Consider the following 17,240-nt stretch of genomic DNA (forward strand, 5'->3'; position numbering starts at 1 on the left):
GTGAAAGTTTGTGCTCACTTCCCTGGGGTCTGGGGACCGAAACCAACCTTTTTTTGCGTTCTGAACCCCGACAGGAGGGGAGTCGGCAGTTTTGATGGTGCTAAATAATAAGCAGAAGAAGAAAAAAAGCTTTATTACCCGTGCGCGTCTGGACCGGTTGGAAACGGTATGGGGCTGGAAGTCCTGGGGATGGGCCGAGTCTTTTTCTCACTCCATGTTCACGCTCGTCATGTACGGTTTACTTCTTTGTTTACGTTGAAACCCACTGCACTGTTGGTGGGTATGGCATGGGACGGAGTAGCAGCAGCATCCCCTAAAACGATGGTCTGCTCGCATTGCTCGCACAAACCGTGGGAGTGAGCCGCAAAAAATATTAAGTTTCTGAAAAGGGGAAAGGATCCGAGTGCTGCCGACGGTACCAAACAGTACCACTTGAGCGTCCCGACGGAAGACCACGCGGCGCGAGCTTCGCTACATTACCGTGAGGAATACAGAAGTAAAAACCGGTAGCAGTACCAAACACACACACACACAGAGAGAGAGAGAGAGAGGCACACAGTTATCTGCTTCATTGTTTTGACGTTTATCGTCTATCAGCTGTCATTAAGTGCTGAGGAGTGTACAGTGGCAGGGGATAATTACTTCGACGCGAGATATGAAGAATGGAGAGATGCACCACCCGGCAGCACTGCAATCTAGTTCACTGTGATTGTTGTCTCGAACGTGTCCAGAAGGGCTGAACGCGTGTGTTCGTTCAAGTGGAGCTTCGCAGTGTCCTCAGTGTGTACTGTTTCGAAAAGACGCCATCTTTTTTTTTTTATTGGGAAGACTACTCTTCTCATTAGTCCAACTAGTAATTCGGTACATCCTCTGGGTGCGTCTGTGACCGGTGTGTAAAGTGTACGGGCGAGTTCAATACCACAATTACAGAGAGGTGAATTATTACACAACGCGTCGCGCACTCTCCAGACGTAGATCGTAGTGTGCGCTGTGGTCTCCCGCGTGCTGCAAAAGTAAACACAAACACAGTAGAGTCCAACCCCGCTTGGCCAAGGTTCCGGAGATACACATCCCGAGAGGCGGCACTAACCTTGAACGGTTACGGCAACTGCTCAACCAACCAACCTACCAGCATCACCACCGCCATTAAAGCTGTGTTCACGTGCGCGTGTGTTTGTGTGATTTGGTTTGTTTGTTGTGAATGCAACGAACATGGAGGGTGGTGGCTGTGGCGCTGGTGGTTTGGTAAATCGGTTCAAGCTGCGCCGTGCATCCGAGGGTGCGTTTCGCGATGTCCCACGGATGACGCTGCCAAGGAAGGTAGGTGGTAGTGGTTTTCTTTGGGTTGAAGACGGGTTCGCGTCGTCGCTGGGTTGAAGCATCAATTTTTTTGCATCTTTTAGCTGCCGGGAAGGAGATTGGAAGGAAACTTCTTGAATTTACATGTCATACCTCCAGGAATGTACCGACTCATTCATGAATTGGGCTGCCAGCTGCCTTTATCATGCATGCCTATCTCGCCCGCACTATCATTCCCACAGTAAAATGTATTTCAATCATCATCAATCACCGCTCTCTCTCTCTCTCTCTCGAGAACGCCCATACCCAGGGTGACTGATTCGATTGTTTGGTGTTCGTTTATTGTCACTGGGAGCTGTGTGCGTTTTTATCACTATCAGCAGCCCAGAAAATTCACATGCCAACACCCCACAAGTCAATAGAAGAAGGTACTAGTCAGTGTGCTCGTTTATGTTGATTCTGCCGCCCTTATTTGTTCCAGCGTCAACCCCATCGGAGTGCTTTGACGTCTGTCTGGACGATTATTCATAACACGATCGGGAAATACCGCGTCTCGCGCCCACTCCCCAACAAGGGAGTTCGTTTTATCTAGTTATTCTATTTTTATACTGCACGCAGAGCGTTACTACATGATCGGTGGTGGAGTTGCAGAAGCTCGTTTGTATTCATCAGGCAGCTCTGTTGCGTCGATCGTACTCCGGCACAGGATCTGTGACAATTGAAGGCAAATAGAGAGAGAGAGAAAGGGAGAGACGAAGGCTGGGAAATCCCCAGCTTACAAAGAACGTTGAACCAATGATCCGTCCAATGGAAGATACAACAACTGTGTGCAGTTTGTGCGTTGTTGTTTTTTCGGGGACCTGGGAAATACCAGCCAAAGTGTAGAGTTCTTGCACAGTTTTGGAGCATGGTTTATAAGAAAAATACTTTCAATTTGTTTCATTGTTTTGAGCTTGAAGATGGTTTGGGATTTTGGGAATCGGTGAATAATGTATGATATTCAACTACGTAAAAGATACATATCCTATCTCCTTAGATCCCAATTAATCGTTGCCTTTTACCATTCAACATCTCCAATTTGCACCCTGTCAACGGTATTTGAGTCGCCCCAAATTCAGTGATAAACTAGTTGCCACCAAACGTGTCTCAACGTGTCGAGCGAAAGTAATTGATGACGTCTGTACATCGCTCACTTTGACCGCGTACTCTAGAAAAAAAAACACCAAACCGGCTGCCGAACAGGTTGCCAATTTTGGAGATACGGCTCCCAACAAGTCCACGACGCTATTTTCCGGTCGCCACGCCATATCGTGACAGATTAATTGCCTCCGTGTAGCCACGTGTGGTGTTACACAGAGAGACGAGAAGAAAGGCATGACCACAAAACTATTTGTATGGAGGTGTTTGTATGGAGACTTCTGAAGCTACTGAAAGTTTGGACAATTCGCCATCTAATCGTATCCAACTGTAGCAATTAATCAACTGCGAAGAGAGCGATTTTTGAATGAAGAAACTTTTATCCGTACTGCAAAAAGCGATGATTCATGCTGTGTTTTGAATTCAATTCGTTTCAGCGTGTGAGAAACGGCCGGTCTCTTTTTTTATGAATGAATCGCACTTTCGCGAGACTTTCGGACACGGAAGAGGTTTGCGGCTGTAAAGAGATGGTTTTTATAGCACTTCCCCCCCCCCCCCCCGTCTGGTGACTGTGGGTGGCACCGGATGGTGCGTTTAGTGTACCAACCAGCGACACACGTCTACGGGGATCTGCAAAAATGGCGAAATTATACAAAAGTAGTTTCCCCGCAAAGAAATAATCGATATTGGAATTGCCAGATATTGGAATTGTGGGTGGTGAAGATGCTAAAGTAGATGATTTTATGGTCGATTGAATTGCTTTATTTATTGAATAGGCAGAGGGCAGAGATTTAAAGCGCAATAAGCTTTCCGAACTGCATCCATGACGCTGAGCTTTCTGATTGAGAAAATCGTATGAAAGGATGTGTAGATTTGGCTATTGGCTTACTGGTTCTGTTCCGATTCTAACTAGAATATCTTAAACGGCTTTTAGACGGTGTTGTTCTTGATGTGGATATTAGGGAAGAAATGATTGCCACATTGCCTGTTTTTTGCCTGAAATGATCTTAATTCTATGTCGTAGCATCTAGTACATTATTTTTTGCAACACATTTCCAATGGAACAATGGAATTAGCTCTGTAATGGAAGATTGCTCAAAACATTCTTCTGCGCACAATTCACTTTCACTCTTTTTTTCCAAATTTTGTAACCTTGATTTCCGCCACAATAAAAGAAACGAAACACACACAAATGCTTCATTTCGCGCTTCCAGGTAAATGTTGCAACGAAACGGACGGTGAGCCCTCTCTGCTTTAAATGGGGTGCAACCAAAGCATAATGAATGTATCATCATTACAAACCAAACCCCAGCCCACCCTCAAAATCACCCGGTTCGCCGGTATGTCTCAGCGAAGGCGCGATAAAGTTTACGCCAAATCACGCCGGTTTCGCGTGTCAAGCCCTACTCCGTTCCCTCACCTTAAGAGTGTGCTATTTACTACGGGGTCTGTTTCAAAAATTGACTAATCAAGTGCAATCTATCCTTCGGCGCGTTACTTCCCCTCTCCCGCCCCCTCTTTAGCGAAAGCAACAGGCAGGTTTCCAAGAATCGCCCATCCCCGCTGTAGCAGTAGTATTTCGCGTCCGGAACTGCGCACCGACCGGACGTCCGGTGACGCAACGGGCGCTTGCGGTTTTTTCTTCTTTTCTTGAGCTACTCACTTGATGCGTTAATGCACACCTCTTGAGACGTTAATCAGCAGCAGGAGGAGGTAGGAGTAGTAGTGGGAAAAGTGTAGGAGCCACTTGAGGCGAACGAAAGCGCTCATCTAGTTTCTCGCACCGGATGTGACCGATTTAGCGGCACAGTTTGTGACCGTATCTTGTGCGAGAAAGTAAAGCTTGAAGTGGAGAATTGAATAATGACAAGAAGATGTTCTGTTCTCCAGTGAAGCATATGTCTACACAATTGGATTAATTATTTGCCCTGATCGTTTGTTGTGTACAATATATGAGGCTATAATAACTTCTGCAAATACGTCGAAACTTTGTTATTGGCACACGAAAAGAAGGTCACAGGAAGGGCAATATGAGTACAGTTTTACGCTTTCCATTGGACTTCGCCTCACCAACGGTAAAATAAAGCCTTCCCCGTGTCATTGGCCAAGTAAAACGATACACCAAAACATTCCGGCGTGGACCAAATTCATTTTGAATTAATCATCAACCCGCTTTGTTTGATCATGTGGTTTTCTTCTTCCCTCTCTCTCTCTCTCTCTCTCTCTCTCTCTCTCTCTCTCTCTCTCTCTCTCTCTCTATCTTTGCTACTGCCAATACTACCATTGCTTCCCCTGCTGATCACCTTACCCAACGGTATGTAATTTAGAGGCTTGAGCTCTGGGGCACGTTTGCGATCATCCCCTTGTGTTACCCCAAGAGGTGAAACATCGCTCAAGAATTCGTGCCTCCTACCGAAGTGTATTGCGCGTTGCCACCAACTTGTTGCCTTTTGACTTCTTGTACGAAGTCTTTCGAAAGGTTAGGTCCTTCTGCTGCTGTGCTCGCTGGACAGTAGTTTCGGCAGCTTCCATCATGCTGGCTGCTGTTTGCTTTACGCTTTGGACGAATCATCCAAAAAAGAGGCGGAGATCCAAATACCAGATAACATGTCCATGTGCGCTCTCCAAAAATACAATGCCGCTTTTGGCCCACAAGCATGACTAACCCAGCGCGTGAGTTTTTGTATCACAACACAACTCTCGTGTATGAGTGTGTGAACCACCGGGGGCCGGAAGAGTACATGAAACGCTGTGACCGTGGCCACACAAAGTTCGGCACACTTCCAAACCCCAACCGAGGAACGAGAACGATCCACCCGGCGTGCAGCAATTCCCGGGAAAGCCGGGACATTCTCCCCCTGTCCCACACCACGGGGGTGTATGACACACCACGGCCAGGGTAATGTCAACGTGCTTACATCACCGATAAATTGGTGCAAAACGTAATGGATGTGTGACTCGAGCTGCTGATAAGGGAAAGGTAAGCAGCCCCAGCAGATAAGATTGTGTGGTGATCGGGCCAAGTGTGACGTAGCACGTCGCAGGGATGCCCATTCACAGCTGACTGGTTGGCGTAATTCTACGCTTGGAGCACCTCGGCAAATAGATGATATTATTAGAATAAGTGGGCTTTTAGTAGGAATTCTATTTCTGTATCGTGTCCTTCGGGTGCGTTTTTTTTTTGAAGTTCCCAATAATAGCTGCATCATGAGTCATCGATCCGGATTTGCAGCGATCATCCAAAGCCTGAACGAAAGTGGAGTCCTCGGTTGGGGTTTCAAGACACCTGGGAGAGAAATCTGGAGATCTTTGTTCGAGGTGTCTGAGGTCAAAGCTGAGGTTTGAAGCGTCCAAAGCGGATTACGATTGACTTCTAACCCATTCTTTCACTTTAAAACACTTTTCCTAAAGACAGGAACCAAAGTCCAACCACTTGACCTTGTTTAAACCTTGCTTTTTTCGATCTGGAATTCGATCCCACCAACGAAAAAAAAAGGGAACGGAAAGGATGTTTGCCCTTACACTATTAAAAATTATATGATTTCCGTTTCCCAAGCGCCTCACACTTGTTTGATCTAGCACGATAATGGTAAAGATCGTTAAAATTCGCAACCAATCCGTTATCAACCCACGTGTAGTAAGGTTCTTGTTGTGGTGTTTTACTTTACCTCCACACACACACACACACATGCACACACACTACACTGTTCCTTTCCAAACGTGTGCTGCTGCTGCCCTTTTGCTTGTATACCGCGCGGTGTTCCACTTCTACTGAGCGCCTTTCACGCTGTCTCTCTTGCTGGGCTTCATACTCTCCCGCAGCAAAGAGAGAGAGAGAGCACGTGTACGAGCGAACATGCGACCCATTCCCGGTGGTGCGAACGGAAAAGAACGAGCACGCGCTCGCTCACACTCACGCGTACCGGCCCGCACCGGTTTGATAATACGAGCGGTCGAGCGACGCCGCGAGCTCAGACACTCAACGAGAACCGCCCGATGCGGACGCGCAAAAGCCAAGCAGGAAAGGTACGCGCGGAGTAGCAAACATATCAAACCATTTCAGGTTGTTGTGTGTGTGTGTGTGTGTGTGTGAAATTATTGCAAGTGAAAGTGCGGATTCACATCAGTTTGGTGAAGCCGATTGTGTCCTGGCGGTGGTCCTTTCCCCACATTGAAAAAAAAGAAAGCATCTCCTTTCACCGCAGCTTTAGTGATCGCTTTGTGCGTTTGTGTGTGCGTTTTTCTTACTTTAAACCGAGCTGGTGGGAAGCTGGGATGCGCGCGTGTGCTGTTGTACGTGCCGTCGCCGTCTTGTTGGCATATGATCGTGATCACCCCTCCAACCCTTCCAACACGAGGCGTGGCGGCGCCCAACATTACAGTTTTCCCTTGGTTTGTGTGCGCGTGTGTGTGTGTGTGTGCGTTTGTGCAAATCGGTGTCTGATTCATCATGTGTTGGTGATGATCATCGTCGCGAATCGTCGTCGATTTATGTGTAACGTCCCCCCACGTTCCAATTGGATTTCCATGGTTGGAATTTCCAGCCTGCGGCAACACTCAAGTGTGCGGTGCGCGCGCCTGTGTCAATTGGAAGGACTCTCGAGTGTGTTGGTGGGGCCGCTTGCTGTGGATCCGTTTCAATTTAAAGGGATGCAAATTCGATGTTTATACACTGCCAACAGTAGCAGCACTAACACCATCTACCGACAACAAACTAATATTTCGTGTTGCTTTTGCTCTCCTCTCCTCCTGTTGCTGCTGTCTCGGACCGCCGGTCCCGGTTTGATGGGGTTATCTGCCTTTCGCGCACTGGACGGCCGGCCGGCCTGCCCCGACTCTTACGTCACAAGAATGTTGTGTCGTTTCCGTTCATTGCACAACCGGCAGCGTCGTCGCTCTTACGACCGTTTTGTCGTTGTTGTCGCTTTCAATGTTTGTAATTAATAGATTTAAACAGGGAGGAAGAGGACTCGCCCAGTGATTCCAGTGCAACGGGGGTGAAAGGCTTTGACAGGGTTTAGCAGTGAAAAGATCGTATGGAATTGATGAAAATAATGTTTAATAATTCGTAGAACGATCTGTTTTGATGTTTGCGAATGTCCGGTGTGTACATTCCACAAAAGGAGTGTAGGTGTGTGAGTAATAAAATGCCTGAACCCCACATTCTTCTGTGCACTTTAAGCGGTCTCGTAAAAGCGTATTGAGCATGTTCGGAATTTTCCTAAATTCCCATTCACCCATAAAAACTGTCCACAAGCCGCACAAACAACTCTCACGCCCTGTAGAACAGGCGCGCGGTGGTTTGTAAACAAACTTGTTTCTTTTTTTTCTTTTCATTTAACTTTCACCAGTTTGGCAGATGGAAAAAGAATCGCAAAGACAACTGTGAGGAACAACTTTTCCATGTTTACGTTAAGCCTGCACCGCCTCCTGCGGTTTCGCTAAACGAACGAGCGTGTGTGTGTGTGTGTTTAGTTTTGATGCTGTTTCGCTCTCCCATCGCGTGGGAACTGAAGTGCGCAAGGGGGAAATAAACAAGCCCATTCCAAAACACTCCAACGGCTGCTAGATTGTACGTTCGAATCAAAAATTGTGTTCTCAAATCCAAGCCATTGTGACTGTGTTTGCTTGCCCATTGCCCACAAACACATGAAAAAGGGGAAAATGCTGTAACTGACGGGTAAGGAAATGGAAGCTTGGTTTAGGTGTGTTTTATTTCCCGAACGCTTTCCTTCTTCTCCCAATTTTGTGTGTGAATTCGAATCGCTCTGACGCACACGCATGTTTTGGCACTTGAGCAGCGGACACACGCAACAGAAGCAAAATAGCACGTGAAGATGTGTTCGCGCACCACCATCTCAGCATCAGCGGGTTTTTGTGCGAGGGAATGTGTGATTACGAATGGAATTTTCGATTTCCTTTCCTTTACCATGCGGGAGACAGGCTTTTTACCTACTGACCATTTCCATTATTCGAATTTTTATGGCAATACAATGCTTGATGGTGCTGTGATGTGCCACACATTTGCCATTTGTTTTCATCATTCTCCGGAATCCGGTTCGGTTGTTTGGTTGGGTGTTGTTGTTTCATCACTTTTGTTTTGCTGTGTCTCAACCAAAGACAATCCCGTACCAGGTTTGGGTTTTAATTTTTATTTAACGCAAGGGAGTCACACAACCAACCGTGGCGACACACAACTATTACCCCGCCAGGGCGCCCGTCCTCCACGGGTCTGTGTCTCCGGTGTAGCTTATCTGGCGACCGACTTCCTGAAGGCTAATAATAATGGTGCCCGTGCCCTTTTTTTTACAACCACACGCCCCCGGGACACGCCCGGAGGTAGCGTTTGTCATGCCGTGTCCCGTGGTCATAAAAGGGTGTGTGTGTGTGTGTGTGTGTGTGTGTGTGTGTGTGTGTGTGTGTGTGTGTGTGTGTGTGTGTGTGTGTGTGTGTGTGTGTGTGTGTGTGTGTAAGAAATGGTGCATCGGTGCAGCGCTTACCAAATGCAAAACGGCATCGAAACCAGTGAGCATAAGCAGCAGAGCGACACGACCAACACACAAACCAAAGTTTTAGTGGCATAACATTTCTTTTTTAAATAAGAAGGATAAGAAACAATTACCATCCCATCAATAAACGTTCCTGGATATTCCTATCGATTTTCCGTCGCCTAAATACCGGACCCACAGCTGAGGAGTGGTTTATTTTATTATTATTATTATTATTATTATTAGCAACAGTTATTCTCACACCGAATGCCCGTTGTGTTCAATGTGCGTGCAAAAAGGTGAAAAAAGTAATAGCGAGTGAGTTTGAAAGCAAGAGAAAAAAAAGCGCGAAAAGATTGTTCAGCATCATGGGCATCAATCACCAGCCAACAACACCGATCTCGGTCCTGCGGTCGCAATTCTTCTATCCCAACAGAAAGGTAAGCAGAAAAGTGAACGAACGAAACACGCCTGCTGATCTAACGCTGGTAGGAGTGTGTACGCTTGTTTGCGTCGGGCGCGAGCTCCACATGAATAGGGCAAATGGTAGCGTGATGGCGTTAGATAGGAGGGTGTGTTAGCTGAACGTGTGTTGCCGCTCCTAGGAGATGAGATGGAGTCTTCATTTTTCCCATTTTATTAGACGTCGAACTACTCAGTTTCTCAGAATGATTTTTGTTGCCCTTCGCTTTTCTTTAAACAGATCTGGCATCACATGGCAGCGTCATGGCTTTACGCCTCTCAAAGAGGTATGGAGCTTTTCATGGCCTGTGCATGTTCAAACCTCGGTATATCTTCTAATGTAGAAAAATTATGTTTCCTACGCTCTGCTCTCTCTCGAGACGTTAGAATTGTAGTGGTACCCCATTGCAATTCTTACGAAAGATTGTCTGAACGTTCTTTTGAACTGGTTGCTCAGCTCAAAACCAGTTCCTGATTTCTGCAAATATAGATAACAGCCCAACAAATACCTTTTTCATAGTTTTTTTGTGGTTTTTTCGCTGATTCTTTGTACAATCGCGGTTAGAATACTGATCAAAAAACAAGATTGGTAAAATAAATTGATTGCCAGGCATGAGTTCTAATCCCACATGGACCATGTGCCCCTTGATCATTTTTACATTTTTTTGATGAAATTTTGATTACAGTTTTAGCGAGCCGTGTATATGAATTGTCTACTCCATAGAGCTCCTTAGGGCACTCAGTCTTGTAACACAATTTTGTTGCAAACGGAATGGAACACACGCTTATTCGTGCCAGAGGAAAGCTCCGATAGAATAGAGCAGGTGGCAGCGTTAAGTCTTTTGTTAAATGGTGCACGTCACGAAGCTATTTTATGGTTCAAACCTCTGATCTAACGTTGAAAGCGTTCTTCGGAAGATTCGTTGTGTTGATACTATCCCTCCTAATGTGTTGTTATATTAATAAACACTGCGTGTGAAACTGAGTGCTGGCTAGGGTCACTCAATCTCGTTCTTCTTTTCACACAGAACGGCAAACGAAGCAACTGGTAGCAATGTGAACGCTTGTTTGCCGCACAGAGAGTACCAATAGAAAAGAGCAAGTGGTAGCGTCGTTGATCCAATCTTAATGCGGTGAAATCAAGACGTTGTTTGTGTGTAATTCTCCTCGTCCCATCATATCCTTCCAGCTTTTCTTTGTTGGTTTGTGTTTATAGACAATACAATTGTGCGCAGCTTACTCGCAAATATGAAGAAGAGTCTTGAGATCTGCGTTTTCATTTTCAAATCAAAGGTTTATTTTTGGCAGTACTCCTGCTTTTCAACGGCAAGGGATCCTTCAAAAGGAACCTCGACGTGTTGGTTTCATTCATCCCATGATGGGTTATGTGGGAATCATCGACAAACTAACCCCGTGAAGCGGGCGTAAGAACTTGATGCGACTGCACTGATATCAGTACCCTGATCAGTACCACTCACTGAGGCTCTCTATTCGAGCAAGCAGACACACGCATCTATCGGTTGTAGGCATCTGTACCCTCGTATGCTTCTAACGCGGATACTGCAAGCATGGAGCATGTGGTAGCGTCATGGCACCCGTTGTTTGCGGGATGTTCGAGCGCTCCATAGTTCAATTCTCTCCTTTCAAAAAACACCAAAGCAGAATAATGATGAACCTTAACGCGCTTGTTTGACGTGACGAAGAACGAGAGTGTTTTTCGGATGAATCGTATAAAATGTTATACTGAGACTGAGTTCTGCTTTTATTTTTCAAACAAAAAAGATTCTTTTTTTTTGCATTTTGCCGGTTTCTGTGTATCGTTCATGCGGTGCCGTTCAATCTTGTAGTGCTCATTCTCGCGTTAAAGGACAAGAAAGAGTAAATGAACATGCTCTCTCTGTCTCTCTCTGTGTCTCTCTGTCTCTCTCTCTCTCTCTCTCTCTCTCTCTCTCTCTCTCTCTCTGTCTCTCTCCCTCTTGCGCTCACTCGCGCCTTTATTACTTTGTTTCGCTCTCTTAAACGCTCTCCCAATGATTTGTGGGGCGATGTTTTGCGAATGAGAAGTGTTTCCAGAACCAAACAAAAGTATGCGTATTTCATCGCGGTTTTGCGGCAACGCGTAAACATAACAAACACACACCATCCTCCCTATTTACCATGCTGTTGGTATAATGGGACTTTGTCGGTTTGCTGTAACATTGATGTAACCGGAACTCTGGAGGTACTCATCAGAGATGTTTGAAGAATTCTTCAAAAAGTCACGAAAAACTATTCCAGTTCCTTCTTTACATGCTGCCAGTGATCTTCCCTTGGCGTCTCTTTGGGGTGCACAGTGGCGTTCTCGCCTCCCTTTCCAAGTGGGTGTGCGAACAGGTTTTATTCGATGGCGATTTTTTCGCCGTATGTTCGTCCTACGCCAACGTGCCTCAGCACCACATTACACGCAACGGGTCGCGTATCGGTGCCTGCCGGATTTGCCCCTTTTTTTTGCTACGTACATTTGCTTCGATCTCATCAAAAACACGTTTCATCTTGTCTAACAAGAATCTCATTTACATGTTGTGAAATATCATGCAAGCTTTCGTTTAGAAATCCAAATTGGAAGTGGTTCAAATCCAGCTTTACGAAATCCAACTAGAATCACAGTGCGCACTGCCGGCATCCTACGTCATATTGACACTATCAAGGTCGAACGCTTTCCGCTTTCTGTTTCTGTGCCTTCGCAAGAGCTCTTCTGTTTGCAACACACCGGCAAACGTGCGGGCGCTGTGTTTGTTCAAGCAAAACAAAAGAAAAAAACTGATCTCAAAGCTCATCCCAAAAGGTGGATCTTTGCCAACAGTAGCAGTACCCTTCATGCGTAATCTTGGTCAGGTTTGCATGTCCGTGTGTGTTTGTGGGGAGACACAGTCTGCAATGCCTCGTCGTCGTGGTCATCGCTTCAAACAGCGGCAGCAAATCCATTATAAGCTTTGTGGCTGCGTCGATCTCGGCATTTGTTTGCTCATCACACAGTTCCTTCGTGCGCATTTCCTTGTCACCTGTGTCGGTGCGCGATTTGGTTTACTGGCGAGAGTTTAAAATGTTTCAGAAAGATTTAGACAGCGAAAATACTTTAACTTTCTAACTGTTTCATTATGACATTAGCATCAAAATCATAGATGCTTCAAACACACTTACGCAAACGAGATGTTCGTCTGATGTGTTTGCGGAATGGTTGGCACTACGCTTGTTGCTGACCGGCATTGACATAGCCTTCTCTTTTACGCACAAACACACACGCAAGCATTGCTCTCTCTCTCTGTCTCTATTATTTGGCTCTCATTCTCAGTCGGCATCCCTTCTCTCTCTTTCTCTCACGCTCCCCGCCCGAGCGAACAGACGCGGTTTTCGCGCTTGGGCTTGGGGCTACCATATACCCGACTGCCCTAGGGTGAGCCGCAGCAATGCTCAGTTCCGATTTCAACCCCCTCGCGTGTGGTGCAGCGAAAAGGCAACGTCGTAAAGGCAGCAGCAGCAGTGACGACGCTGCCCGCGTGGTGTGTGTTGTGTAAAAAGACTCTCCGCGCAAACTTTTTGCTCCGCGTGTATACCTCCCAAAGGCCCTCAAAAACCGTGCCCAAAGTGCCCTCCCGGCAGCAGTGTACGTGTGTGCGTGCGTGTGTGTTTTAATTTTTATTCATCGAAAAGACGTGAAGACCGAAGAATTTCTTCTAGCGTTTTCTTACCTATCACCCTCTGTCTCGCTCTCTCGTTTGAGCGCTCTTCCATCTCGAACAATCGTTGTTGCATGCGGATGTAATGTTTTGTGTTGTGGCCCCACTGCTGCCCGTGTGACGCGTATCGCGTATGAGAGGGAGAGAGAAAGGGGTGGTTCTCACACCCATGAGGCCACACACACCTTCCGGTAGTTAGTTTCGACAGATTAGAGTAGCCAGTGAGTGTGTTGCTGTCTGGAGGGATTGACATTTAGAACCATTGTTATTACCGCATCTTATGTGTGTGTGTGTGTTTTTATTTCCCCCTTTCAGTCCAGAATTATGTCTGGCTAGCAGCATCACACACACACACACCCATTCACTGTTTCGCCATGAACGTACGCATGAACGATTTGCGTTCAACCCACCAAAGCGTGACAAGCATGCAAAAAAGCAGCACAAAGAGAGTGTTTGTTTGAGAGTGAGAGAGGGCGATAGAAATAGATGCTAAAATCAAGCTACCCCGTGTCCCGGTGTAGACCGTCCCATCGTAGTAGTCGCCGCCGTCGTCTAGCATTTTCGACCCCCAGCTTGCTACCCCATGTGTGTGCAAATAGTGGCTTCTTCTTCTGCTGCTGCTGCCTGTTCTATTTCGCGTCACGTCGCAGTTATCATCTTTGACAGGCGGGGGGAAGGGGGGGGGGGATTTTGCGCGAAGGGCATGCAACAGCATAAGAGTCGGAGAATGCGTCGGTCTCTCAGCGTACGCGCGTCACCGCACACGTTGTTGTGTTGTTGTTTGCTAATAACCGGCAGCCGCACACACACACACCGACAGACTGAATTTGAGGGTTTTTTTTTGTTACATCCGCGAGTTTTTGTTTCTCGCTTTTTGTTTTCATTTATCTTTGTTGTCGATTATTAAAAGCAGCAACAACAAAAAATTGCACACATTCCCAAATTATGAGCTGTTTTTCTTATCAAAACACATTGAAGGTGATGGGGATGGCTCTCCTCAAAGGTTTGGTATCTTGGAAAAACGAACGAAACATTGGCACCGGTGGTGGCGTGATCAAAATTCCACACATTTTCTTCGTTTTACGAATGTTCTAAGCGTGTTTTAGCTTGTGTGTGTGTTTTTACCTATTTTTTGTTGGCACACAATCACGGTTCTTCCCCGCTAGCGTGTGTTGGTGGGTTTGGGGGCTACGATAAGATAAGGAACGTTTGCCCCCCCGGTTGATTGAATGTCCCGAAAAGCATTCAAACGCTTCGTAATGGCGTGTAATTGAAAGATGATTGGGCGAGATAGCCGCGGCGGGTGGAATTTCACCCCCCCCCCCCCCATGTTGTTGAGCTGTGCCTGGAGGCGGACACATTCTGCGCACTCACACGGCAGAGCCCACAGGCCTTCAAACAGTCTTTCTTATCTTACTGTGCGAATGGGAAGGTTTTGGGTGGCAAGTGGCGTGAATTCATCGTCCCAAACAAGAGAACGGACTAATTGTTGATGATTTCCCTTTTTGAGAAGCGTTAATGGATACAAAACGATTGCCAATTACACGGTTCGCGGATGTAAAAGCGCTTTATTTGTGCGAGTGTGTGCCTGTTTCTGTAATAATATCCTCAAACCCCTTGTCCGAGAACCACTAATCACGCAATTATATCTTTTTTTTGTGAATTTGAAGTGAATTAAACTGCAAGTTTTGTGTTCGATTGCCCAGCTCAAATCGCGTGTGTTTCTTTTTTTTTTTTTTTGGTTTTTGTTTTGCGCGAGTGATTTGAATTAAACAAACAAAAAAGAGCAAAACAAACGTTATATGCGCATAGTGCCCGTGAACAGTGTGAAGCTAATAAGGGCCTCGCTGGTTCGAAGATGAACAGAAACTCGTTGGAAAGTGCTCGAAAGATTTTTTTCAAATCGGTTCGTGTGTTACCTTATTAACCTCTTACTCGCCACAATCAATCAGTGAAAAACATTTTTAAATATTTTCCTCCTGTTTACTACATTTGTTTGCCTGTTTCTGTGTTATTTCCCCCGTGTTTTTTGTTCTACTCTACTGCTACTCTGCTGTGTTGTTTTGTGTGTGTGTTTGCGTGTGTTTGCGTGTGTATATGCGTATATGTGTGCCTGCCTTTAATCGGTTTTTTTCTTCCCTCTTTTTCTCACTCTCTCTCTCTCTGTCTCTATTTATTGCAATATTACACTACTTTTCTTACAAATGTGTTTGGTTTTGTGTTTGCGAACATCGCTATGAACTTGTGAACTAACAGCATTCTGTGTGTACGTCCGTTGGTCAATGGATCGCTAAGCTTCCGCCAATGTGAGTGTGTTCGCTGCTAAGATGCTTTCTGGCCACAACATACAACCCCTCCCTCTCTTTCTCTCTCTCTCTCTTTCTATATTCTGTCACTTCATTTCCATACCGCTACACAATTGACGTAAACCGTCATCCATGCACACCTCCTTCACTTCGCACTAATGTGGCCCATGTGGCTCAGTTGCCACCAACAAAGGGCCAGCATTGTTCGTGTCAGCCCCACCCGGTGGCATTTGCATTCCAAACTGTGTCTGTTTACTTAGTACATTCTTTGGTTCCGAGATGGCAAGTGGCAAGTGTGGTTGAAGATGGGTTCTGGTAAACAGCAACGACGACACCCTCCGTCGGTGTTGGTGGTTGACAAACGGAACATTGGGAAGGCTTCCTACGGTGTCTCGCTTGGGCGCGCAACTCATTACTCATTAAGCAAACGTTCAGCCAAATGCCCCAGCTCCAGTAGCTGATCCACCGATCAAGACTGACATGTAAATAGCTCTACTTCTAGTTCAGATAAGACAAAGTTGAGTGAGGTTTATTCAGAGATGTGTAGCTTAATGACAGCAAAATGCCGTTTAAAAAGGAAAATATTGCCATCTACACGATTGCAAAACATGTGTGTGATTCTGACGAGATTGATGCCCTTTTTCAACTCATTTGTTAATTGAAAGGAGAAGTTAATAGGGCATAACGTGAAACAATATTTAGCACTGTTCCTGATAAGTCTTGGGTCCAGGGTGTCTAGGGCATTGGCTGAGGGGCTCTATCCCTGTTGCCACTGTCAAAATAGCAGCCCGTGATGATCTATTGTGATCTTCAGGTGCAAAACTGTATGACACTAGGCCTCAGGGGTGTCTTTGTTGCAGGGAGATGTCCTAGTCCAACAATAAGTGCATCTCTGTTAATAGCATTTTGATGATCAGATCATTTTGAATACGTTTTTAATCTTTCTAACACTACTTCTAGACTACTACTGCTATTAAAAATTACTAAAACTATAATAATTCGTTTGATTAAAAGGTTGCTAAGCTTTTGTTCTAAAAACCTGATGCTTTTTAGAACAAGTAATTTGCAGTGGTTATTTTGCAGCTAATTTTTGTGTCGTCTTGCAGTAACCGAACTCACTCAATCACTCTCTAAGCACCAGCTCCCTCTGAACTTCACCTCAGAGTGACTTAACTGTGCATCCATTAGCTTCAACTAAACAAACCCCTGGAGCTCACTGATTCCAAAATCATGTTCATTGACGTATTTGGAATGATGGCGCAGTAGTGTTTCATTTTTTGTCTTGTTTTCTGCTTAACATTTAAATATACACATTTCCGCCTCATTGCAGCCCGAACCCCGTTCGTTCTCGCTGGTGCTGCATTTGCATAGCACTAAATGTCTTGTGTCATTACGGCCACTGATGGGCTGGCATCATTCATCTACTTCTCCATATTAACCCTTCATAACACAAAACTCGACATCTAAAGATCATTTTTATAATCCCATTCTTCAGCTGCAAACTACTCTTCGATCATGTTTGACTAACATACACAAAAAAACACTCTTTAATACGCATTTACTTTACGTCGTAACGAATTATAATCCCTTTTGCTTACCTGTACTAATTCCTGTATCTCTCTCTCCCTCTGTCTCTTTTGCTCCATTGTAGATGTCCGATATAGCCGACACTGGTTCGCCCACACTCCCGAGCCGGCACAATTTGTTCGCCAGCTCGAATGGTGGGCCGCTGGCTGCGTCCACCACATCCGGATCACTGGGCAACGCAACCTCTACCAGCTCGATGACCACATCACAGGAGGTAAGCGACACATTTACTTGACTCATTTATC

At 45.8% G+C, this 17,240-nt stretch overlaps 1 protein-coding gene across 10 annotated transcripts in view; it reads left to right on the forward strand.

Annotated features, from left to right (window-relative positions):
* The window catches only part of LOC1276568 (NAD(+) hydrolase sarm1), a 45,563-nt gene that overhangs the window by 9,514 nt on the left and 18,809 nt on the right, over positions 1–17,240 (forward strand). For 2 of the 10 annotated variants that reach the window (XM_061644577.1, XM_061644582.1), the window contains exons 1-3: positions 6,415–6,462; positions 9,171–9,364; positions 17,060–17,209. In XM_061644577.1, the coding sequence (XP_061500561.1) occupies positions 9,293–9,364; positions 17,060–17,209 (222 nt within the window). In that variant the 5' untranslated portion in view covers positions 6,415–6,462; positions 9,171–9,292. Of the gene's footprint in view, positions 1–660; positions 1,321–6,414; positions 6,500–9,170; positions 9,365–12,817; positions 12,926–14,540; positions 15,009–15,292; positions 15,409–17,059; positions 17,210–17,240 lie in introns of those variants that run through there. The other 8 variants (XM_061644573.1, XM_061644574.1, XM_061644579.1 and 5 more) reach the window with 7 other exon arrangements.

Source organism: Anopheles gambiae, chromosome 2 (genome assembly GCF_943734735.2).
Source record: "Anopheles gambiae chromosome 2, idAnoGambNW_F1_1, whole genome shotgun sequence".
In the NCBI taxonomy this organism is placed as follows: Eukaryota; Metazoa; Arthropoda; class Insecta; order Diptera; family Culicidae; genus Anopheles; species Anopheles gambiae.